This window comes from Danio rerio, chromosome 21 (genome assembly GCF_052040795.2).
Source record: "Danio rerio strain M-AB ecotype USA chromosome 21, GRCz13ab, whole genome shotgun sequence".
NCBI lineage: Eukaryota > Metazoa > Chordata > Actinopteri > Cypriniformes > Danionidae > Danio > Danio rerio.
Window position 1 is genome coordinate 40,095,074 of NC_141041.1, and position 25,765 is coordinate 40,120,838.

Consider the following 25,765-nt stretch of genomic DNA (forward strand, 5'->3'; position numbering starts at 1 on the left):
TTTATTTCGTGAATAAAAGCCATTTTTAATTTAAATAAAAATAAGGTCAGTATTATTAGCCTCCTTAAGAAATATTTACTGTATATTTTTTGATTTACACAACAAATCAGTTACAAAATCATTTGACTAATTATTTTAACTTTAGTAGTTTACTGATTAAGTCTAAATTAAACTTTAATCTTAATATAAAACTATAAAATACTTAACCACTTAAACACTGTACCGGGTCCGTGTCGTCATCGACTTTCGCTTTCAGATTTAAAGGGCTAGCGTTGCACCAGACCCCCGTAAGTGGTGTTGTTTGAAAGTGTAGAATCTATATTTTATGCACATGTGCATCACTTTGGTTTTTATTCTACTGTATAAAAGTTATTTACACTTAAATACACAGTATTTTGGATACCCGAGCTGGGTATTGAACATTGATTCATTTTCATATTTTTTATATGGCACATGTACAAGTTATAGCTCAAATGAAAGCTCTTGCCGGTGCTCATACAGTTCTAGCATTCTTTTTACTGAATTATATTCATATGTCAAACAGTTGTTGAATGAATTGTGGTGTTTCCATGGCGCAGAAATGTAAACAATACATTCATGATCAATAAGCAGCCCCAGATAGCACAGACAGCTGTCAGCTCTTACCTTATGCTGTGCCCTTCAGGGCCATTCTCCTCTGTTTTTGAGGTGATTTGCATAAGTAATCCTTTTATATGTCTGATGTGGTCCAAACACAGTGAATTATGTTTGATCAAACAAAAGAATAGTGAAATATGAAAACAATGATCGGTCCCTGTGGCTTGTATAGCACCTCTCATCAGTTGGAATACAATAACTTTTGCATAGATTATGGTAGAGACCTTTTTCTTTTTTCCTATGATGACAGACATGTGCAGGAACCACCAAAATTAATTACAGCACGCTAGACCACACAGAACCTAAAAGTTACACTTTCAAATTTGAGTTTATAAAAAAAAATACAAAAAGCACCTTTTTTTTAAAGGTATTTATTATAACACAGACGACAAATAAAGTTATTTTAAACACTTTCAATAGTGTTTTATGAACAGTCAAAGGGTTTTCTTTAAAATGATACCAAATTTTTGCTTTTACACCTCTGTATGTGGATTTGGGAAGCTTTTAAATTTGGGTAGACAAAATCCAGGCGGAAATCCCAAAATAGCAGCAGAGTTTAAGTGGTTAAAGGCACTTTGTCTGAAAACAACTGTCTTGCAAACTAACTAGTAAAATTTTATGTATTAACTCTCAGCATGGGGAAGATAAAAAAGTAGATATTAGAAATGAGTTAGTTAAACTATTATGTTTAAAAATGTATTTTAAATAAATCAAGTGTTGAAGACGGAAATCAAAAATGAATGAAGGCAAAACTAAACGAATTGAATATGACTTACATGAGCGTGACTGAAAACTACATTTGATCAATGTCTTACATCTGTTCTTTGGTACTTGCCGACTGTTTGTAAATTCAAGACTGCATTTTCTAACGTAAAACTATGTACACTAGATTTCTAATTAAAAATGGTCTCTGCATAGCCGAAGACTTATTAAAAGTGTTAAAATCGCTATTGAAAACAGAAGTCTAATATCAACAGTGGACATTTTGATAGTGTTTAACAACATAAACATGACTAAAGTTTAATATTTTTATTACCTTTGGCAATTTGGGCGTCAATTGACGAATACGGGGAACTGATGCGCGCAGCACCTTCACAGAGAGAGCAAGTGCCTCGAAAGCAAGTGCTCAAGAAAGCGATTGCGCGTGACAACTAGAACACGCAGAGAGGCATTCCTCTGCCCTTGAGCATGTGTCATTAAGTTTGACATGTTTCCCCCTTAACTTTTGCAAAGACAGTTGCTGTGTAAGAATCCTTGCTTGTAAATTACGCTTTAGAATACTTAGTTTAAGCAAATTGGATGAACGCGTGTAGATCTGAAGAGTGTTGCTCACGCTCACCGAAAACTACGCTGAATGCGCTGTACTACGTTGTGTGTGTCTGTTCCCTAGCGACAATAACAAACGCCTGATATCACTTGTCCGTATTCCTCAAAGTTGTTTAGAATCAAATGTTTAGTGATGGTGTGACACAATGCTAATATGTGCCTTTTTTCATGCAACCCTTTGATGCTTCTTACGTCCTTGCCGCAGCACTGAAATTAGGCACCGAAACTCATACGCTGATTTAATACCGGTACATACTGGTTACCAAGGTATCGATGCTATATTGGCATCGGGTTTCGGTACCCAACCCTACTCAACACACCTGCAAGGATTTTTCTAGAAAGCCTAATAAGAGCTTGATTAGCTAGCCCAGATGTGTCTGATTGGGGTTGGAACTAAACTTTGCAGGACACCGGCCCTCCAGGACCGAGCTTGGACATGGCTGCTCTAACCGCTAATATTGCACACAATACATTGCACATTGGACGTGAATTTGATTAGAGCCACAAATTCGGGTAAAACGTGTAAACAAACTACAAACATGGCGGACACGCGAGACCAACCTTCAAGTAGAGAGGCTTCGGTAAAGTTGTTTGAATGGCTGTATCTAACTAAACTACAAAATAAAAGGCTAGACAACATAACACTCCTTACAATCATTGTGGTGACATTTGAGTTTTTAAATGAATTATTTTTTTCTCAAATTTTCCCCTTTTAATTGTAAAATTGAAATTGTAAAATTTCATTGTTAGGGAAGCATTTTTATTATTTGTAGGATTATGTGTAAATAAAACCAAAGAAATGTTTGTTCTACAATCAGGTTAGAAAAATAGGCAGACTAACCACTATATTCTCCAATAGAAATTAAATACAGTTGTACTTGTAATTCCGGTAACTAGTTTTTAATCTGAAAGATATTCTTGTTTGTTTTCTCTCAGTGAAGGCAGTGTGGTTGTGGACTTTGACGTCTTCTTTCGTGGTGTTCTGGATTCTGAGATGGCGCAGAAACAGTTAGTTGATGGATTACAGCAGGGTGAAAGTGGAAATGATGGACTTGTAATAGACATCGGCAGTGTGGAGGTCACAGGTAATGTCATTAATATCAAGACATAAAAGTTTCTTAGTTTGAATTTCATCTTAAGATTTCCATGTGACCTCAGTTCTAATTTAAAGGGGACCTATTACGCAAAAATCACAGTTGTGTGAACAGTCTGTGAACGTTAGGAGCTTCTAATGGTAAAAATGTATTAATTGTATTTTTATAATCACACTTCATAAAACACTTTGATTGAGATTCTCCCTGTGTAAATGTCATCAGAGGGGAAAAGTTATGATCTCTCCCTCATTAGCATAGAATGTTTTTGAGTCTGCCACTATGCTGATACATAGGCATTTGTAGCTCTGCTGTGTTTTAAAACGAGGGCATTGTAAAACATTATTTGTGATGTATTTTAAGCTAAAACTTCACGTGCACATTCCAAGGAGAACAGAGACTTATTTTACATCTTGTAAAAAAAGCATGATTGGTCCCTTTTAAAGGGACAGTTAACTAAAAAAAATTACATTCTGTCATCATTTATTAATTCTTGACTTTTTCCAAACCAGTTTGAGTTTTGTTTTGTTGAAAAGCAAAAGGATAGTTTTTTAAAAATGTTGGAAACCTGTAACCATTGATTTCTATAGTATTTGTTTTTCCTACTGTGTATCTCATTGTCTCCCAGTTTCCAACATTCTTTAACATATCTTACACTCTCAGAAATAAAGGTACACGAGCTGTCACTGGGGTTGTACCTTTTCAAAAGGTACACATTTGTACTTAAAGGGTTTATATTGGTACCTCAAAAGTATATATTAGTTCCTTAAATTTTTAAAAGCAACACTTTTGTACATTTTAGATACTAATATGTACCCTTGAGGTATTAATATGGACCTTTTAAGTACAAATTTGTACCATTTTAAAAGGTACCACCCCAGCGACAGCTCATGTACCTTTATTTCTGAGAGTGTATTTTTGGAAGAAGGTTTGGAACAAGTCAAAGGTGAGTAAATGATGAAATAATTTTCAATTTTGGGTGTACTACCCCTTTAACCTAACAATAAAGATTGTTTATCTGATTGTATTAGGGGTCGATCACACCAAACGTGCCTTTACATTCCAAAAACGCAAGGCGCACAGCACTGCCTTTTTTGTTGACAAGAAAAAGAAGTGCAGTGCGTTTTTTTTTATGCTGCTAGTCAATGACTGAATCAGCTGCGTATTGTGCACAAGTGTTGCTGTTGATATTAATACAATTTTAGTATTTAATAAAATTGTTAAAATTCAAGGTTTGAATTTGACAGCACCGGATAATTTAAAGCAAAAACTACTAGTCTCTCCTCCATCTTCAAAAGTCTCCGTAGTCGTCTAAACAACACAAACACTGCAGGCACCTCAACGGAAACCCCATTTCTGCTTTCATTTGATTGGAGAATGAAAAAGACGCATATTTTCCGCTCAGAGTTGATTTTTTCAACTGCGAGTGGACAGCGGCAACAGTAAAAACGCGAAGTACAGCAGGTGGTTAAAATGCGAGGCGTGCAGGGCACATAAGCAGCAGATAGAACGTTCGCGGTCAGTAGTAAATCATTAAAAAATAGCACCTCTCAACACAAAAAAATGGGCGTTTGGTGTGATCGGACCCTTATTCAGCTATTTTTCAGCTGACAGCAGAAAAAAAAGACAATCTACATCAACAGGGGTAATATATGTATATCATAGAAATAAGGTGACTTATCTTGACATGCTAACTTGACAACAATCTTTAGACTGAAAAAAAAATTGCACATAGAAATAAATGGCAGTACAACTTAAAATTCAAGTAAAATAGAAAACATTTATTTTAATATTGACATATATTACTATATAAAATATTTTATTAATGATTTTAATCACTCTTATGGAAAAAAAATGACATTTTTAAAAACATTTGATGATCCTTTATATTATATAAATGTTTTAATATATACCCACAGATAAACCAACAACCACCCAGAGACCATCTACAACAAAACCAGGTGGGACATGCTTTATATTTTATTGATGTGTGTTATCATAATGACATGACAAGTATCATGACATCATGGAAACTGCGTGACACAGGTCAAGGACAGGGACAGGGCCAGGGACAAAGAAAAACACAGCCACTGAACGCCTGTAAAACAGAAACACTCTGCTTGCCATTTCTCCGAGTTCTGATTGGTTTACTGCTTGGAACTGACACTCATGGGCAGTGTTGCATATAAAAGTTAAAGTTATTTTAATTTGATATGATTTCTAAAAAATCCCAGTGCTTCAAATGAACAGTCCCCAGTTAGGTAAAGCCTAGTTCACAATACAGGATTTTAAGCCTGATTTGAGCCTGATTTGAAAGTTAACAAGCTTGCCGACAGATCAGGCTGTGATCGGGAAAAAATCTGTGGGTGCTTGGCACTTGGCAGTCTTTATTACTGAACAACGCATCAAAAAGGCTCGCTGACGTGTCGCTAATAACTCGCAGATGGAAATCCAATATCTAGCATATTCCAGAGCTGTCGGCCGACTCAACGCCACGTGGTCAGATGTAGTGACGAGCTGCAGCCAATGAAAGAGCATATCAGCATGAGCTGAATGGCCATTGTGCTCAGGAGCTCAACAGAAATTTTGTGATTGGCCATCGATGCACTCACTTCATTCTGTGTTAACACAGACACAAGAGTAAGCTAGGTTAACAGTGAAACTAGAGTTCCCCTTCGGGGGGAACTTCAGCACTATAAGTGGATTTGATTGTAAAATCCACGCATTGGGGGAGGTTCGGTTCAGAAGCTACTCGTCTGAAAGAGTATTGAACGGGCCAATTAAGAATGAATTGGCAGCGCAAGCCTGCGCAGGTGAGCGGCATAAGCAATCAACTGAGTATATAAGCTCACCTGGCGCCAGCAGACGCTATCCTTTTCGCTTCAGAGACTTTCTGATCGAGTCGATGAGGGTTCCTCCTGCTGTGACCAGCGATTCTGAGCGAACGAGAGCATTCTCCCGGTCCAGAGTGTGTACACGCAGTGGCAGACGGTCGAGCTGGGTTTCTCCCTTGCCTGGCGTTCTTTGGGTCCGGTCCTCCAGAGCGGTGCGTATAAAGTTGCAAACTTCACAGAAAGAGCAACACAGTCGTGCAGCACGTCCTTATCAGGACGGCGCTCCGACTGTGCGTTTCTGGATGCGGTGGTTTCCTGTCCTCGGATGATGGGCGCGGGCACTGCGTTACATGTCTGGGGGTCCAGCATGTTAATGCGCTGCTCGCGGGCAGTTCATGTCGTCATTGCGATGCCATGACTGTTGCGCAAGATCGCGGTTAGCCTTTGCAAAAGGGCGAACCACCCCAGTTGTCCCCTGCTCTGCAGCGGGCACTCGGGCAGATCTGAGGGTTTCAGCGAGAGATAATCCGTCGCCCACGGGCCCGCGGACCTCCCGCTCCTCTAAGCGCTCCATCCAAGCTTCGGGCGGGGGAAGCGATCCGTCTAACAGATGGTAGCCCTTACGCCCGATGACACCGGAGACCAGATGTCCACCGCGGCATCGGAGGGTGGGCTTTCATTGTCCGATGATGATCCAGACCCGCTCGCCCCCTTCGGGCTGGTGAGCGCTGTCACTACGGATCCTGAAACGGACATGTTAGCCGTGCTTTCCCGGGCTGCTTCGGCCGTGGGTTGGAGATGGTTTATCCCCCAGCTCCGCGGCCGGACCGACTAGAGGGGCGTTCCCTTCTTCCCGGAGGTGCACAGTAGGCTCACGCGGTCTTGTAAAGCACTTTTTTTCTGCTCGTGCTGCGTGTTCCTCCACCCTAACCACTCTTGACGGTGAAACAGCCAGGGGGTATGTGGCGATTCCTCAGGTTGAGTGCGCGATGGCGGTAAATCCGCGCGGCGCCTCTTCTTGGCGGGTTCGCCTCGTCTCCCATCCAAAGCCTGTAAGTTATCTACCTCCCTCGGAGCTAGAGCTTACATAGCTGCGGGCCAGGCTGCTTCCGCCTTGCATGCGATAGCCACCTACCAGCGCTACCAAGCGCAGGCGCTGGCCGAGCTGCACGAGGGTGGGTCCAACCCAGGCTTACGAGCTTCGCACCGCCGCCGACTTAGCTCTTCGGACTACTGAGTCCGCTGCGTGTGCGTTGGGGAGGACGATGTCCACATTAGTGGTCCAGGAGCGCCACCCCTGGCTGATATGCGCAAAGTCGACAAAGTCCGCTTTCTTGACTTCCCCATATCCCCAGCCAGGTTCGGCGACACTGTCTGTGAATTCACCCAGGAATTCAAGGCGGTGAGAGAGCAGTTGGTGGGTGATGTCTTATCGGCGGTCCGTAGCCCGCTCCGCCCGCCGTGCCATTCATACCTGCTCCTCGCCGAAGGCGCCCGCCTACGAGAGCTGCTCCGCCCCCGCACACGCCTTCGGCGAAGCGAGCGCGTCGGGCACCTCGGAAGCAGGCAGCCCCCCTGCCCAGAACGCCGCTAAGTCCGGCAACGGACCGCGAAGCGCCCCTGGGACAGGCCATCTGGAGAAGAGGGAACTTGCTCTTTCCCCGCTGGAGGGCGGGGCCCCATTTCCAACGGCACTTTTTACTGCCATGAAAACATTATGAAAGGGCACTTTTCACTTCCCCAGATGTGACAGCCCGAAATCTGCCAGTCTGGGACGCTATGCTTTCTAGCTGGCAGATTCGGTGCGTTTCGCCAGTGGCTCACGAGCGCTGGGAGGACGGTCTCCTTTCTCCCACCCCTCGAGCCTCCCCTCCGGAGCTCGGGTTTGGAGTGAGAGCAAAATATCTCACCTCCAGCTTTTCCGTGGGACCCGCGAGCTTCCCGGATCAGCACACCCACTCCGCGCTGCCCCACTGCTGGTACGTCAGCGATTGTAGCGATGAGTCCATTAGCGAGAGCTCTGCCTGCCTGGTTAGCGCGGGCCAGCTCTTCGCGGTGGCTCATACGCACAATCAGACTCGGCTATGCGATTCAGTTCGCGAAACGGCCCCCCAAGTCACGGGTGTGTATTCACCAGGGTCAGCCCCCTGTCCGCCCCTGTCTTGCGAGAGGAGATTGCTGTCCTCCTGGCGAAGGATGCAATCGAGCCGCTCCCTCCAGCCGAGATGGAGAGCGGGTTTTACAGCCCACGCTTCATCGTGCCCAAAAAGAGCGGTGGGTTACGGCCAATCCTAGATCTGCGCGTTTTGAACCGCTGCCTGCACAAGCTGCCGTTCAGAATGCTAACGCAGAAGCGCATCCTCCGGTGCGTTCGTCCTCTGGGTTGGTCTGCAGCATTAGACCTGATGGACGCGTATTTCCATGTCTCCACTCTTCCTCGCCACCGACAGTTTCTGCGGTTTGCGTTTGAAGGTCGAGCTTGGCAATACAAAGCCCTCCCCTTCGGGCTCTCTCTGTCTCCGCGGGTCCTCACCAAGCCCGCGGAGGGTGCCTCAGCGCCCCTTCGGCTCGCGGGCATCTGCATACTCAATTTCTTTACGACTGGCTGAATTGCCCTCTCTTTGATTATGCACAGAGTTGATTATGCACAGAGACAAAGTGCTCTGGCACTTCCACCTGTGGGGGTTTCAGGTCAACCGAGAAAAGAGCAAACTCGCCCCCGTGCAGAGGATCTCTTCTCTCGGGCTGGAGCTAGACTCGGTCACCATGGCAGCGCGCCTCTCCGGAGAGCGCGCTCAGCTGATGCTGTACTGTCTGAGAGAGCTCGACAGTAAAATAGTGGTCCCACTGAAACTATTTCAGAGGCTCCTGGGGCATATGGCATCCGCAGCCGCTTCATGCCGCTCGGATTATTCTATATGAGACCACTTCAGCACTGGCTTCACGATCGAGTCCCCAGACGCGCGCGCACACCGAGTCTCTGTTACTGCGCTGTGTCGCCGCGCCATCAGCCCTTGGAGCGACCCCTCGTTCCTACAGGCCTGGGTGTCTCTAGAACAGTTGTCGTTTCAGCAGACGCTTCCAACACGGGCTGGGGGGCTGTGCGTTGCGGGCATGCGGCTGCGGACCTGTGGAAAGGTACCCAGTTGCATTGGCATATCGCCTGGAGCTGTTGGCAGTGTTCCTCGCTCTCCACCGTTTTTTTCCGGTGCTGGAGCGGCAACACGTGCTGGTCAGGACGGACAGTACGGCGGCGGTGGCGTATATCAGCCGTATAGGGGGTATGCGCTCTCGCCGCATGTCTCAGCTCGCCCGCCGTCTGCTCCTCTGGAGTCATCCGCGGCTGAAATCGCTGCACGCCATTCATATTCAGGCAAGCTCAACCGTGCAGCCGATGCGCTCTCACGGCAGCCTTGCGTCCTGGAGCATGGAGACTCCACCCCGAGTCTGTTCAGCTGATATGGGCGCGATTCGGGGAAGCCCAGATCGATCTGTTGCTTCCCCCGAGATCGCTCATTGCCAGTTGTTCTTTCCCTCCCCGAGCGCGCCTATGCCCTGACGTGAAGTCTATTCACTGAATGGTGTGTCTCTCGCTGAGAAGACCCCCGTAATTTGCCAGATCAGCGTTGTGCTTTCTTTACGCCGAGAGAAGCTGGAGAGCAGGCTGTCGCCCTCCACACTCAAGGTTACGTGGCTGCCATCTCCGCTCTCATAACGCGGTGGCTGGCAGCACCGTGGGAACGCATAACCTCATCATCCGGTTCCTCAGGGGCGTTAAGCGAATTAATCCACCCCGCCCCCTCTCATGCCCTCTTAGGATCTCGCCCTCGCTACACAAGCCGCGTCAGATCCCTTCGATCCTCGACTCAGTATATTTCTGTCCCTGAAGACAGCTCTGCTGGTCGCGTTGATATCGATCAGAGGGTCGGGGACCCGGAGGCATTTTTCGGTCAGTGACTCGTGCCTGTAATTGGGCTGGCTTCTCTCACGTATGAGACCCCGCCCGCGATATGTGCCCAAGGTTCCTACCACTCCGTTTTAATACGAGGTAGTGAGCCTGCAAGCGCTGCCCTCGGAGGAGGCAGACCCAGCCCTTATTATTGTCCAGTTCGCGTTTTGCGTATTATCCGGACCGCACTCAGAGTTTAGTTCATCTGAGCAGCTCTTCGTCTGTTATAGCGGTCGGCAGCAGGGAAGTGCCGTACCGAAATAAGTTCCCACTAGATTGTGGATGCCTTCTTTCACTATCAGAGCCGAGATGAGCCGCGTCCCCCGAGAGCGCGTGCGCACTCCACTCGGAGCTTCGCATCCTCTCGAGCGCACGCACGCGGCGCCCCTCTAACAGACATCTGTAGAGCTGCGGGCTGGGTGACACCCAACACATTTGCAAGGTTTTACAATCTGCGAGTGGAGCCGGTTTCCTCAAGGGTATTAGGTAACCCTTGGTGATTGAGGAAACAATTCGGTAGGGTGTTGAAACACGCTTGCTGCGCCATTTTCCCTAACACGGAGATACGTGCGCCTTTTTATCTGTCAGTAAAGTTCCCCGTCAGGTGAGCCCTGCAGATTCCTCCGTGGCCCCCAGCACTGACTCAGCGGAGGAGTCACTTGCTGGCCCACTACGTTGTAGGTCTGCCCGCTGGTCAGCCCGCGTTTTGGGTAAAGGTGCCTGCTATGCGTGGTCCCCACTAGGCGATCCCATATGCTTATTCAGCCACGGTTAAGTCCCCCCCTGGGCGGACCTGTGTCTTCCCTCCCCGCTAACCACTCTTTTGCTATGCGTACTCCCCCTTTTTAGGGCTAGTCCATATGTAAATTCTGCCATCTATCCCCCCTTGGGTAACGGATGGCCTCCGCAGCGTCCTCCCTATCGGGATTGCACGCTTCCCAACGTACTGTCGTATTTTCCTAGAATTATCTAGATGCTCACGACTTCCCAAAAAAATATATATAAATCCGTAAAACTATCATCCTAGAAATTAGCAACTTTACATTTTTTTTCAGTCTTAGTACAGAGTGTAACTACAGAAGAGTCTAGCTTTAAATAGAAAAAAAACATTGTAGCTCATTTGGTCATTTTGAGCAAGAAGCTAATTGTCTAATCTGATTCAATGATATATGCTAAGCTAAGCTAAAGATTCTCCAGCCAGACACAAATATGCGCTGAATATTAAAAATGGTAAAACTCAACTGTTTAACTCTAGGGGACTAGTAAAATTAGCCTTTTTTTAAGTGGATTGATCCTTTAAAAAGTGTTAATAGTTGTGCATCTTCTTTCAATCAATCCAGTGAACTGTCCAGATGAACAGAAACTATGTGCCGATGGGAAAACGTGCATTCCTCAAACTGACTTCTGTAATGGAATACAAAACTGTCCTGATGGCTCAGATGAGAAGCCGAGTGTCTGTGGTATTTATCCCAGTTTCAATAAATACAGTTTGGTTTACAATATTAGCATTGTTTTTTTAATATTCATTTGAAGGATATTTATATATGATGTTTCCTTTATGACCTATAGCAACAGTGTGTGATGGACAGTTTCTCTTGCTTGGTTCATCCGGATCCTTCCACTCAAAAAACTTTTCAGATGATGGACTCGCAGCCTGCCGTTGGATTATTCGGTAATATCATAATCAGACATGATATACTTATGGTTTGACATATACATATTTTGATGTTTGCCTAACTTTCTTTTTCTTTCTTTCTTTCTTTCTTTCTTTCTTTCTTTCTTTCTTTCTTTCTTTCTTTCTTTCTTTCTTTCTTTCCATTTACCCACAGGGTCACTGAGGGATTGGCTATAAAACTGATCTTTCATACTTTCGATACGGAACAAGATCTTGATTTTCTGACGCTATATGAAGGCATCGGCTCCACAAAAACATTAGCATGTGAGTTTTGACGGTAAACAGTATCACAGTATTTACATTTTTTGACTGCAGTTTCTTGACATAAGATTTTTTTCTACAGACTTTCTCTCAGGCACATCTCCCGGAGACCTCTGGCTTTTATCTCATGAAGCAACTGCTGAATTTAACTCTCAAACCGGGAACCGCCAAGGCTTCAACGCTACTTACATGGCAGTCAACATCAGTGATTTTTCTAGTGGGTATTAATTAAAAAAAGAGCCTACATAACAGAAAAAAAGATTGACGTGTTAAGTTTGGAAAAACTACATATGAAGTTATGCTGCGAAATGCTATAAAGCGTTTTTTTCCATGTTAAAAGGAGTTTTTATCCTGACCATGCGTGATGGTGATGCACAAAGTATTTTTTTTAACTCGTTTTAATTTTTATTTCTGTGGTGTAGTGGTTGAACAGCATAAACTACTATGACAATGATCACCTCAGATGCTGATTATGTACTTTATTTAGTGTTAAATGTTACCAATATGAGTTCAAATACCATTTTCTGTGACATAATTGCCATACTAAAAAGAGCCAGTTGAAAGTTCACCTCAGAAAAACCGTACAATATTTCAAAAATGATGTTATTACAATTTCCTCCGCCATTTCTTTTTCTTTTTTAAATACAGTGCAGACATAAAAAATAATAATTAAAAAATAGAATTATTAATAACAACGACCATTTCAAACTGTTTTATTGAGGTCAAACGTAAAGTAATAAGTAATGTTTAATGTTTGATCTTGATGGCTCAGCTTTCTCGAATACATCCCAGGTCATACATATTCAATCCACTTGGATCAAACTTTTATAATACAATTTTCTGAAGACCAAGAAAAAAGGTGATCTTTTCCATAACATAAATATAATTCACTACATCCATCCATTCTTGTCTTATTTTCAGTTCATGAAGAAGCCAGCACCTTTTAAGTGGCAGCACACTTTTTTTTAACCATGTTTACCTCAGATCCTAAAAATGATATAACTAGCAAACATACTATTTAAATATGAAGAGGTAGACGTTAGAACTACGACTGCAAAGCAACAACATCAGTGACTCAGCGTTGACTTTTAGTATTGTTAATGAGGCTTAGTATTTATTAATAAGACTGTAAATCTGTCTGTTTGTTTTGGAGTGCAATGCACTATTCTGCATGTCGTTAGAATTTTGTTTCTTGTTAGGACACTGAGTTAAAGTAAAAGCCTTAAAAATGTTATAGAATAAAAAGTGTGAACCACAGAGCAATATTGCAGGCATTTAACCAATAATCAATTCAAAAATGATGATGGAAAACATTCTTTCTGAATGGTCTTTGCTAGATGAAGAGAAGATAAACTGTTCCTTTGAAGAGGACTTCTGTCTCTGGAGGAAAGAACTTAATGACGATGGCGAGTGGGTACGGGCACAAGGCGAGACTCCTCCATCAGACACTGGCCCAAGCTTTGATCACACAACAGGCAACCAATCAGGTACCATTATATACGGTATCTATACAGTTAGCAAATACTTTGAAAATATACTCTAATGCTTTATTCTTAGATTTTTGATGGATCTTTTATTTTTTTAAATTTTATTTTATTTTTTACCTTTACTGCATACTAAAAGTACTATGATTAATATAGGGTATTACATTGTGACCCCTCGGACTTCTGGAAATTGGGAAAGAAAATTCCGTCTCTACAGTCTTCCTCTGACTCCTACAAAGGAATTGATGTGTCTGCAGTTCTGGTTAGTTTTAATAAGGCGTAATGTTTGGAAATATTCATCTTATTTGTTCACATTTTTCTGATAAGGCAAATTCAAATTCAGATTATACAATGGTAAAATTAGTCACTTATGTTTTCATGAACAACTTCACTTAATTGTTTTAAAGTACTTTACTAAAACCAAAAATTGCACTTTGAGATGATATTAATGAATTAAAAGTGAATTAAAGTGTGTTTAGAGTATACTTTCATTAATGTTTCTTAACCCATTTTTACTTTTAAAAAGTGCACTTTTATAATAGCAAATTTGATATGAAATATGAACAAAAAATATACCTTTTAAAATATGTCCTAAACTGCTACTTAATCATTACAAATGAGTAACAAATACATTTAAACACATAAACTACATGTTTCAATATGAATTAGAGTATATTTTACTTTTTAAAATGTAAATCCACTCACTGGCCACTTTATTAGGTACACCTGTCCGACTGCTCGTTAACGCAAATTTCACATGGCAGCAACTCAATATATTTGGGCATGCTGACATGGTCAAGACAATCAGCTGCAGTTCAAACTGAGCATCAGAATGGGGAAGAAAAGTGATTTAAGTGACTTTGAATGTGTCATGGTTGTTGGTGTCAGGCGGGCTGGTCTAAGTATTTCAGAAACTGCTAATCTACTGGGATTTTCACGCACAACCATCTCTAGGGTTTACAGAGAATGGTCCGAAAAAAATAAAATGCCTTGTCAATTCCAGAGGTCAGAGGAGAATTACCAGACTGGTTCGAGCTGATAGAAAAGCCACAGTAACTCAAATAACCACTCGTTACAACCAAGGTATACAGAAGAGCATCTCTGAACACACAACACATCCATCCTTGAGGCAAATGGGCTACAGCAGCAGAAAACCTCACTGGGTGCCACTCCTGTCAACTTAAAACAGGAAACTGAGGCTACAATTTGCTCAGGCTAACCAAAATTAGACAATAGCGGATTGGAAAAAACGTAGCCTGGTCTGATGAGATTTTTGTTTTGACATTTGGATCTTAGGGTCAGAATTTGGAATTCACAACATGAAAGCATGGATCCAACCTGCCTTGTATCAACGGTTTAGGCTGGTGGTGGTGTAATGGTGTGGGGGATGTCTTCTTGGTACACTTTGGACCCATTAGTACCAATTGAGCATTGTGTCAACACCACTGCCTACCTGAGTACTGTTGCTGATCTTGTCCATCCCTTTATGACCACAGTGTGGTCTTCTGATGGCTACTTCCAGCAGGATAACATGCCATGTCATAAAGCATGACTCATCCCAGACTGGTTTCTTGAACATGATAAGAAGTTCTCTGTATTCAAATGGCCTCCACATTCACCAGAGCTCAATCTAATAGATCACCTTTGGGATGTGGTGGAATGGGAGATTCGCATCATGGATGTGCAACCGACAAATCTGCCGCAACTGCGTGATGCTATCATGTCAATTCGGTCCAAAATCTCTGGGGAATGTTTCCAGTACCTTGTTAAATCTATACCACAAAGAATTAAGGCAATTCCGAAGGCAAAGGGAGCTCCAACCTGGTGCTAGTAAGGTGTACCTAATAAAGTGGCCGGTATATACAGTAATACATATTAATTTAATTACTATGTAATTAAGTGTCCAAAAAATTACATTTAGCATACACCAAAAATTTATGGGTATTTGTTTACACTTTAATTTAAGGTGACACAGTAATTATTCATTTAACTGTTGAGCAATATTAATCAAGTGCATGTTCTTATTACATGATTTAGAATGTGGGTTAGGTTACTTTTTTATGCATAAGTCATTGTAATCACTATAGTAAGTGCATGGAACGTGTAACTGTGTCACCTTAAATTAAAGGGTTGCCAAATATTCATGTTTTCTTTGAGGTATCATATGTTTGGGGAGCATGTTAGACGTCTGACGGTCACGAGTGAGGGAAGGTCAACCATCACTGTCCTCTTCCAGAAAGAAGGGAACTATGGGGACAACTGGAACTACGGCCAAGCCACACTAAACATCTCTGCAGATACTGTGGTCAGTTCATGTTCAAATTCCCTGAAAGTTAATAACAATAAATTAATTCATTAATAAATACAGTGCATCCGGATAGTATTTATAGCGCTTCTCTTTTTTTTTTGTTAAAGCCTTATTCCAAAATGGATTAAATTCATTTATTTTCCTCAAACTTCTACACACAATACCCCATAATGACAATGTGAAAAAGATTTTTTGAAATTGTTGCAATTTAAAAATTAATAAAATGAATATAAAACCTGTAAAATACCATCTACATAAGTATTCACAGCCTTTGCTCAATACTTTGTTGATGCCGCTTTGGCAGCAATTACAGCCTCAAGTCTTTTTGAATATAATGCCACAAGCTTGGCACACCTGTCTTTGGGAAGTTTTGCCCATTCCTCTTTGCAGTACCTCTCAAGCTCTATCAGGTTGGATGGGAAGTGATAATGGACAGCTATTTTCAGATCTTTTTAGAGACGTTCAATAGGTTTTTGGTCTGGGCTCTGGCTCTATCCTGACTAGTCTTCAGTTCCTGCTGCTGAAAAACATCCCCACAGCATGATGCTGCCACCACCATGCTTCACTGTAGTGATGGTATTAGCCTGGTGATGAGCAGTGCCTGGTTTTCTCCAAATGTAACGCCTGGCATTTACTCTAAAGAGTTAAATTTTAGTCTCATCAGACCAGAGAATTTTGTTTCTTGTGGTCTGAGAGTCCTTTAGATGCCTTTTGGCAAATTCTAGGCAGGGAGTGTCTTCCGTCTGGCCACTCCACCTGATTGTTGAATTGCTGCACAGATGGTTGTCCTTCTGTAAGGTTCTCCTCTCTCCACAGAAGAACGCTGGAGCTCAGACAGAGTGACCATCGGGTTATTGATCACCTCCTTGAGTAAGGCCCTTCTCCCCTGATCACTCAGCTTAGATGGCCGGCCAGCTCTAGGAAGAGTCCTGGTGGTTTCAAACATCTTCCACTTACGGAAGATGTAGGCCACTGTGCCACTGTGCTCATTGGAACATCGGAGCAGCGGAAACTTTTCTGTAACCTTCTTCAACCTTGTGCCTCGATCCTGTCTCGGAGGTCCACAGACAGTTTCTTTGTCTTCATGCTTGGTTTGTGCTTTGACATGCACTGTCAACCCTGGGACCTTAAATAGACAGCTGTATGCCTTTTTAAATCATGTCCAATCAACTGAACTCCAATTAAGCTGCTAAAACATCTCAAAAATGATCAGTGGAAACAGAATGTACTTGAGCTCAATTTAGAGCTTCATGCAAAGGTTGTGAATACTCATGTACAGTTTAAGTCTAAATTATTAGCTGCCCTATTTAGTTTTGCCCCAATATCTGTGTTAACGGAGTGAATTTATTTTATTTTTTTTACACATTTTCAAACGTAAGTTTTAATAACTTATTTCTAATAATTTTCTAATTATTTATTTTATCTTTGTCATGATGACAGTAAATAATATTTGACTAGATATTTTTTCAAGACACTACTATACAGCTTAAAGTAACATTTAAAGGCTTAACTAAGTTAATTAGGCTAACTAGGCATGTTAGTTTAATCAGGCAAGTTATTGTATAACGATGGTTTGTTCTGTAGACTATCGAAAAAAATCAGCTTAGGGGGCTAATAATTTTGACCTTAAAATGTATTTATAAAAATTAACAACTGCTTTTATTTTAACCGAAATATAACAAATAAGACTTTCTCCAGAAGAAAATATTATCAGACATACTGTGAAAATTTCCTTGTTCTGTTAAACATCATTTGGGAAATATTTAAAAAATAAAAAATAAATAAAAAAAATCAAACGGGGGCTAATGTTTCTAATATTCAAGTAATATTTTTTTTAATAAATTAGCAACAACTTAACTCTTTTTTCACATTGTCATTATGGGGTATTGTGTGTAGAAGTTTGAGGAAATAAATCAATTTTGGAATAAGGCTGTAATATAAAAAAATTGTGGAAAAAGTGAAGTTCTATCAATACTTTCCGGATGCACTGTATATAGCCATTGCTGCTGATATGGCATTAAAACATAAATACATGAATAACTGAATGAATGAATAAATAAATCATTATTTTGTTAATTAATTAATTGATTGATTTATTCATTCATTCATCCATATATATTGCTGTTTTCTATTTTTAGGTGGTCTTTGAAGCTCAGAAGTCATCAGGAATTCTTAATGATATTGCCCTGGATGATATCAGCATAGTGCCTGGTTCCTGCGAACAGATTCCTCCTGACCCGACTCCGGTCCCCCCTCCAGTCAATCCACCAGGCAAGTTGAGCTGCTGCAACAATCAATACTTCAGCTTATCATGCAATAGAGTACATATAATAATATAATACAATACAGGTCCAAATCCAGCTTTTATTTGCAATGTCTTTTAGTGAACAGACAGGGTCATATAGGAGCATTGTGTAACAGCAGAGAAAATTCGAGAGTGTAATCAGTAAAACAGGCAACTGATCAAGACAGGCACCAAAAAATAAAAAATGAGACACATTTAGAAATAATGTTAAAGCCATGTTACAAGCATTTACATTCTTATTATAATCTTGTCAAACATTGAATGGTAATGAGGAGTTGGGTAACACTTCAAACTTTAATTATTCAAACTTTTAATTTTTGTAATTATAGAAAAGTGATATTTATAAAATGTAGTAAACTTGAACTTTTTTTGCCATGACGTAGCCAGAGAAGCTGATATGGCAATGTTACGCACCGTCTAGGGATGATAATCAACATTAGTGATGTGCGGATAGATACTAAAATATCGATATCTCCGATACCAGCTTTGAATGTTTTAGAATCGATTATCTTATCAAAATATTAATATTTTAGTAATCTTGAGCAAATGTGTAGTTTATTGGAAACAGAAACACAACAGAAAGTAACCACAATTACCCTAATTTATCTAAAAAATGCCAACTTAATTGGAACTACTTGTTCTTCCGCCTGCCAAGTAATGTGCGTAATATGGCACTGTACATCTGCAGAGCACTCTAGCTAGCCACTCAGTCAGTCTGCTGGCGGGGCAAATGTTTTTCAGTCACGCTGTCATTGGATGTGGGTGACCGCAAGTGAAGTATGTGTGGAGCTACTTAACTTCCATAAACTCAAATGATGCGTTTGTGACAAATGTTTCAAAACAGCGACGTACTGTTGTTATACCACAAACCTAATCAAACATCTACATATAAGTCACAAGATAGAATATGACAAAGTCATGACTAGGCGGTCAGAAGAGGTGGAAAGGAGAGGCACAGGTGCTGCTAGGGTGAGACAGACATCGCTTTCAGAGTCCTTAGGTGCAGCAGGCAGGCATTATCCAGGTACAGAGGGAGAAAATGTGATTGTATTTTGGGGGCTTGGGTTTTTGTGACAATGATAAAACAACGGAAAAAGGTTAAAAATCTTAACTGGATTAACATGTCACTAAACCAAAAGGTGTGAATGTTTATTGTTTTTGTTAAGATGTTCTCAACCAGGTGTTTTAAGATAAACATGCTCAGATGCTGTCAATAAATATGTAAGTTGGCTCTTTTTTTGTATGATAATTCTTTACCAATAAACAAGAATGACCTGTAATATGTCTCATATTCAGAATAAAGTGACACTTTTAAGTACACTACTTGTTACTTTAATTTCCCAAACAAGTATCGGATTGGTATCGCCAATACTCTCCTTTATATTACTTGGCATCGGATCAGAAACTAGGGGTATCGCACATCACTACACAACATGAAAGACGAGACAAAGAAAATATGAAATCAAAATAATAATGGGGTTTGAATTCGGGAGCTGACATGGCCAATACAACAAACAGAAATTCCTTTATTTTAAACCTCTTACCTGGCACCGAATGCGTGAGACAGGTTTACATAAACTATTTTGTTATAAGAGGTCATGTGATGATAAAAATGTGTGAGAATGGACAAACAGGCAGGCTGAGCACATTGTAAAACATCTGAAATGTTGTTATGGTCATTCTAGAACGCCTTAACCATTTCAGTATTAGTGTTATTATGTTCAGTATTAGTATTAGTGTTAAAATGACCTCCAGAATCAAAAGCGTCTGTTTATAAATTCTGTTTATACTGTTCATTTTTGGCGCCAGATAATCAGGAAGTGACGATTTCGTTCACTTTGACTCGTTGGATGGAAACATTGCTTTATTTGCACGTCTTTTATGCGATTAGTCCAGTTTTGCGCATAAAGTTAATTCGCATTTTTGGATGAAAACATAGCTAATGGGTGCCAGCTACCAGCATTCCTCAAATTCAAAATATCTTTTGTATTTAACAGAAAAATCTCAAATAGGTTGGGGGTGAGTAAATGATGGCAGATTTGTTTTTTGGAGTGAAATATCCCTTTTATTTAATTACAGTTTTGTATTTTTTCAGGTTTCCAGCATTTGCATGCGTTTGTGAATTATGCGTTAGGGAATTAACATGCCACATTTTAATAATATTCTGCTGAAATGAACATAATGATTTTGGTTAAACGTCAAGCCTCAAATGTGAAAGTTGGTAAAAATTTATCTGAATTTCCCATCACCAATGTAATGCAATGGCATTTTTATAGCACAAAACTTTAAAGGTGCTGTATGTAAGCTTTTGAGTCTTCTAAAGCATAAACATACCATGATATGTTTGCATTTGATATTTAAAAAACATTCCCCCAACCTATTTGACATTCTTCTGTTGAACACAAAAGAAGATATTTTGATGCTGGTAACTGGCACCCGTTAGCTATGTTTTTATCCAAAAATGCAAATTAACTTTATGCACAAAACTGGATTATCGCATAAAAGATGTGCAAATAAAGCAGTGTGAAAATTTTTGTTTAGTTTTTTTCTTTCTAGCCTTTTTTAATTTGATGGGTGCCACAGTAGTAAGTAGTTAGTAAAGATAGCATCCATACTGCTGGTTTCTACATCAAGGTCATTTGCGTTTGCGGGTGCATTTCGAAATAGAGAAAGATCAGGTACGTTATTTGTCAATTCATCTTTAGTGGAGGGGACGATAGTCCAACTAGGGCAATAAATCTGTGTGGAGCTGCTCATTTTAGGTAAACACAGCTTGTATAGTAAGAGGTAGGGGTCTGTTATATCATCACTTTGTGGTATAATGTCTACATCAATGACCTCAATTCCATGAGACAAAATTAGATCTAACTTGCTGCACTCCAAGAAATGGTAAGGCTTATGGTCTAATTAATACATATTAAACCTCTTTAACATTATTAAATGAACGCTGAATCACTGATATGTGTGTTTGCATTATTTCACAGCTCTCAAGTTCAATTTTAAAAGGTTTATTTTATTTTCAAGATCTGAGGTGAACACGATCTGCTGCTGTTTTCAGTAGTATGGCAATAAATGTCTTGTGTAATGGCATTCAAACTCACATTGTTAGCATTAAACACTGAATAAAGCACGTAAGGGGTCCCTGAGGTGATCGTGTCATCAAGATTTCTGTTGTTCAGCTGCCAAAAATAAAAAAAAATGTTTTTAAAATATAAATTCCAGGTATTGGTTAGGACAAAAACTCCTTTTAATATGATAATATTCCTTCCATCACATGTCCTTGCTTTTATTTAGAACATTATTTAAATCAGCCTTAAAACAGCGTTTAGACTCGATAGTCAGGCACACTCCTGTTGGTGTTGTCAAATTAGCAACCTGCGCTTCTGTGTGTTTTGATCCAGGAATGCAATACCTAGTTCAACCACTGGGTGTCAAACTTTCATACTGCACCTTTACAATAACATTTCCCAATTTGAATGATTTATTATAACAGAGGATTGTGGGGGACCCTTTGACCTGTATGAACCAAACTCGACGTTCAGCTCTCCAAACTACCCAGATGGTTACGGACATAATGCTTCATGTGGGTATTTAATAGATACATTTACTTTCGTCCATGAATCATTAGAAATAGGATACTAACAAAAACGTTCTGCTTTATTTTGTTGGTTTGATTTATTGTGCTTTGTCTTTTCCAGGTATGTGGACTTTACATGCTAAGGAAGGGCAGAATATCCAATTACATTTTCAAGATGTTGCTTTAGAGGCTAGTTATGACGTCTTGGAAATTCGAGATGGAGTAGAGCCCTATTCTGATTTGCTAGGTAATTTGTTTGTAATATATGTAAAATATATTGTATTTTTATTTATGTATATACAGTTGAAGTCAGAATTATTAGCCATCCAGTTAAATTTTTATTTAATTTTCTCCCAGTTGCTGTTTAATGGAGAGAAAATCTTTTCAACACATGTATAAACACAACAGTTTTAATAACTCATTTCTAATAACAGAATTCTTTTATCTTTGTCATGATGACAGCACATATTTTACTAGTTATTTTTCAAGACACTAGTTTTCAGCTTAAAGTGTCATTTGAAGGCGTAAATAGGATAACTAGGCAAGTTTTTTTTCCAAAGATACATTTGATTTTTTTCACCCCCATCAACTATGCATACAATAACAATGGAGCCTACAAAACAGCACATAAAACCCTTCTTGTACATATATATATATATATATATATATATATATATATATATATATATATATATATATATATATATATATATATATATATATACACACACATATACATACACACATATACACATTCAAATGGCATAAAATAAAATAAGTAAATAAAAAATATAATAAATAAAATTCATGAATTAAAACATTGAAAAAAGAATACAAACAATAATACAATAAAAAATTACTTGTTTACAAACACACAACCTCAGTAATATTCGTATGTGCTTCCGAAAGATAGTCAAAGTCCTTCTGCTTACCTTTGATGATATAACTTAGACTTTCCAGTCCAATACAGTTTAAAATCTCTTTTTTCCACAATTCCATGGATGGAGCATCCTTGTGTTTCCAGAAAATGCAATAGCCCTTCTAGCTTGAAGAAAATAAAATCTCAATTTTTCCAATTGTAAGGTTTATAGAAAACAGACCAATAATACAAAACTTGCCATTTAAATGGATTTTAACATTAAACATGTCTGACATACATTGTCATCTCTTTTCAAAATTTTAGTATTTTAGGACACTGTCAGAGGCAGTGATATAGTGTACCTTTATCATAGAAACGTTTACAGCACACATTTGGAACATTAGCAGACATATGACATTTTAATTAATCACTTATATTGAAGTAGTTTAAACCTGGTATTTATTGTTTGTGTTTGAGCTTTCAAGCAAGCATAATTCCAGTCTGCTTCATCTATATCTTCTAAACTAGGCAAGTTGAGGTATTTAGGCAAGTCATTGTGTAACAATGTTTTTTCTGTAGGCAATTTAAAAATATATATTGCTCAATGGTGATTATAATATTATTATTGACCTTAAAATAATTTTAAAAAAATTAGAAACTGCTTTTGTTTTAGCCAAAATAAAACAAATTAGACTTTCGCCAGAAGAAAAATATTATGGGAAAAACTGTGAAAATGTATTTGCTGTATTAAATATCACTTAAGAAATATTTGAAAAAGATTAAATATTTCACAGGAGGACTATTAATATTGCACACAACTGTCTTTGTATTTATTTATTTTTTTATTGAGTAGAAAAAACAAAATTAGCAATATTTATTGAAATGTTAATTTTCTGGGGATTGTTCCATAATCCAAGTTTAGAGAAAAAGCCAGGCTTATTTTGGTAAGTCAGGTTTATTAATAGCAGATTCGGTTTCATAAATGAAATTAACGATAGTTTAAACTCCGTTACTATGTCAAATTATGCTGGGAAATAAGCCTGGTCTGGGGCCAATTAACTCTCAGGATAAGTCAAGTTCAAGCTTAGTCCAAGTATTGTTAACATTCGCTTGCTGTAATTTGATGCCATTTTATTTCACTTAACCTATTATTAATGATTAAAACTTTATAGTCACTTAATAGTAACTATATACACATCAAACATCTTTTGGAATAGAACTATATACATTTAAAAAAAATAGATAAATATAAAGTATATTTTGTTAGATTAATTGCAAATTTTACTGGTAGTGAATAATTTAATGTATATGCACAAACATTATAAAGCATTCTGTAGAAAATATTAATTTAAAATATTGATCAGTGAGGGGTGTATAGCTAGTATATGAATTACAAAATTTAATAAAGAAAATATATTAAGAAAGCACTGACTGATATAACGAAGTAGGCTACATTTCTTAAAGAATGACTTTAAATCTGCTAACCCTCAGTGGAATAATCGGGAGATGAATTAGGGCCGAGCAGTACCCTCACTTTAATATGAAGATATTTTCCCACGGGCCGCAGGAAACACACTTGCGAAAGCAGCATTCTGTAGCGGTTTCGATAGCAAATTAAAAATCCCACCGCTTGTGCGTGCACGGCTTTTTGTTGCCATTATTTTAAATTCAATGTGCTGACGTTAAGCACATTTTGTGTGTTACTGATAGTCTGCCATGCAATAAAACTTTTCCTTGCAAGCAATAGGCAGAAAGCGCGTATTCTTTCTAGCTCTCTCTTGCACGCACACACACAGTCAAACACACTTTTAATGTATTGCAACAATTATTTAATTTAACCTTAATAGACCTAGATAATGGTCTGTTTTTTTAATTGAGACGATCTGCAGTTCAAGTCAGCCTTCTCACTTGCTTTGTTGCAAGCCATACTGTAGTTTTGGATTATTATGTGTAAATTCTTATATGTTTGAACTACAAACAAACGCGGGTCACTCGCTGTGAACAGCTGCGTCTCATTTTAGAGCTCTTTCAGTTCTCACAGTTGCTACACTCAACGTAATCGATGCTCGACCTCAAGGTTTCGTGACAGTAACGTGCACGATCAGTTATCTAGATTATTTAAACTGTACTCAGGTTAGTTAGATCAAATGATCTTCAACTTGCTCTTATGGATCCAATTTAGACGTGGACATTTAGTTCGCCTCATTAAAGTCGGGTTTTTGACTTTAACCCCCGCTTTTCTTAACCAGTTTTATGAAACAGCCCCCTGTCACAATTTAAAGTCAGTTTATTGCATCCTTACTTTATAAAAGTGTTATTAAAAAATGTTATTTTTATAATATAAATAATACAATTTTATTGACTATTAATATTATTCCAAAGTAAACTTTTTTGTTAACTTTTTGTTAACATTTATTTAAAATGAAATTGCAAAGTCAATAAATGACAAAGTGTTTTTTACTTTATAAGGTGTCCTAACTGGGGAGCGCTCCTTTCCGGATCTTTTTTCCACAACCTCTCAGATGACTGTCATGTTATTCACTGATGCAAAAACAAACAACAGAGGCTTTCTAGCCAACTTCAGCGCAGGCGTTAACCTTGGCCAACCTGGTAGGTTTTCCCATGCTTGTACCCAGCCTATTTAAAAGGGTGGTTCTTTTTTCTCAAAAAGTGGACCTTTTCACAGTAATTCACCTCATTTTCTATTAAATTATAGGGTTCAAATACTGCACATTAGTGACATTTTAAGTGTTACTAGCCACTTGCTATTTTCACTAGCCACAATTTTGTTGTTGGGAAAATATATATATATATATATATATATATATATATATATATATATATATATATATATGCATAAATTTGACTTTGGCATTATAAAATTACTTGATATAGATGATGTGTTATGTCCACATGTCTCCTCGTTAATTTAAGTTTTTTTTTTTGTGTTGTGACCTTGCTCAATGAGCATGAGCATATTGGCTTTCATAGTGTCAGATTGCAACTAATTTTATTTTACATTTCACACTTTGTATTCACTTTTTAGGGCTTAAGACTAAGAATTTACCTTTTTTTCTGGCCACACCAAATTAATTATTTCCTTGCCACTAATATTAAATAATGTGTAAACAAGCAAAATATAACTTTTTATTCAACAAAAATTTTCTTAAAAAATATATATATTAAAAAAATTCTCACGTATCTAAAACTAGGTCCCAGATCACCAGTTAACTATAGATAAATAGAAAGTTAATCTTCTATTAAAGCTATGTTATTGCAAAGGATGATAATTAAACCACACTGACAAAAATAACTGCAAGCAAAAGAAAGCTGGTGAAAATATTCTGTTAATGTCAGACATGTTAATAATTTGTTTAAAGAATGGTTGAAGCGAAAACGGCAACTGCTGCTGCTTACAAAAAATCTAGAAACAAAAGACTGTTGTTGCACGAGCACCGCT

General features: G+C 39.2%; 1 protein-coding gene across 1 annotated transcript in view; it reads left to right on the forward strand.

Moving 5' to 3' along the window:
• tmprss15 (transmembrane serine protease 15) overlaps positions 1-25,765 on the forward strand; it is a 49,292-nt gene that overhangs the window by 6,309 nt on the left and 17,218 nt on the right. Inside the window, exons 4-16 of the mRNA XM_087301752.1 lie at positions 2,899-3,047; positions 4,973-5,014; positions 11,177-11,296; positions 11,406-11,508; positions 11,666-11,775; positions 11,855-11,989; positions 13,110-13,259; positions 13,413-13,518; positions 15,414-15,561; positions 17,703-17,835; positions 21,363-21,452; positions 21,568-21,693; positions 24,775-24,915. Of these exons, the coding sequence (XP_087157878.1) occupies positions 2,899-3,047; positions 4,973-5,014; positions 11,177-11,296; positions 11,406-11,508; positions 11,666-11,775; positions 11,855-11,989; positions 13,110-13,259; positions 13,413-13,518; positions 15,414-15,561; positions 17,703-17,835; positions 21,363-21,452; positions 21,568-21,693; positions 24,775-24,915 (1,553 nt within the window). The remainder of the gene's footprint in view (positions 1-2,898; positions 3,048-4,972; positions 5,015-11,176; positions 11,297-11,405; positions 11,509-11,665; positions 11,776-11,854; positions 11,990-13,109; positions 13,260-13,412; positions 13,519-15,413; positions 15,562-17,702; positions 17,836-21,362; positions 21,453-21,567; positions 21,694-24,774; positions 24,916-25,765) is intronic.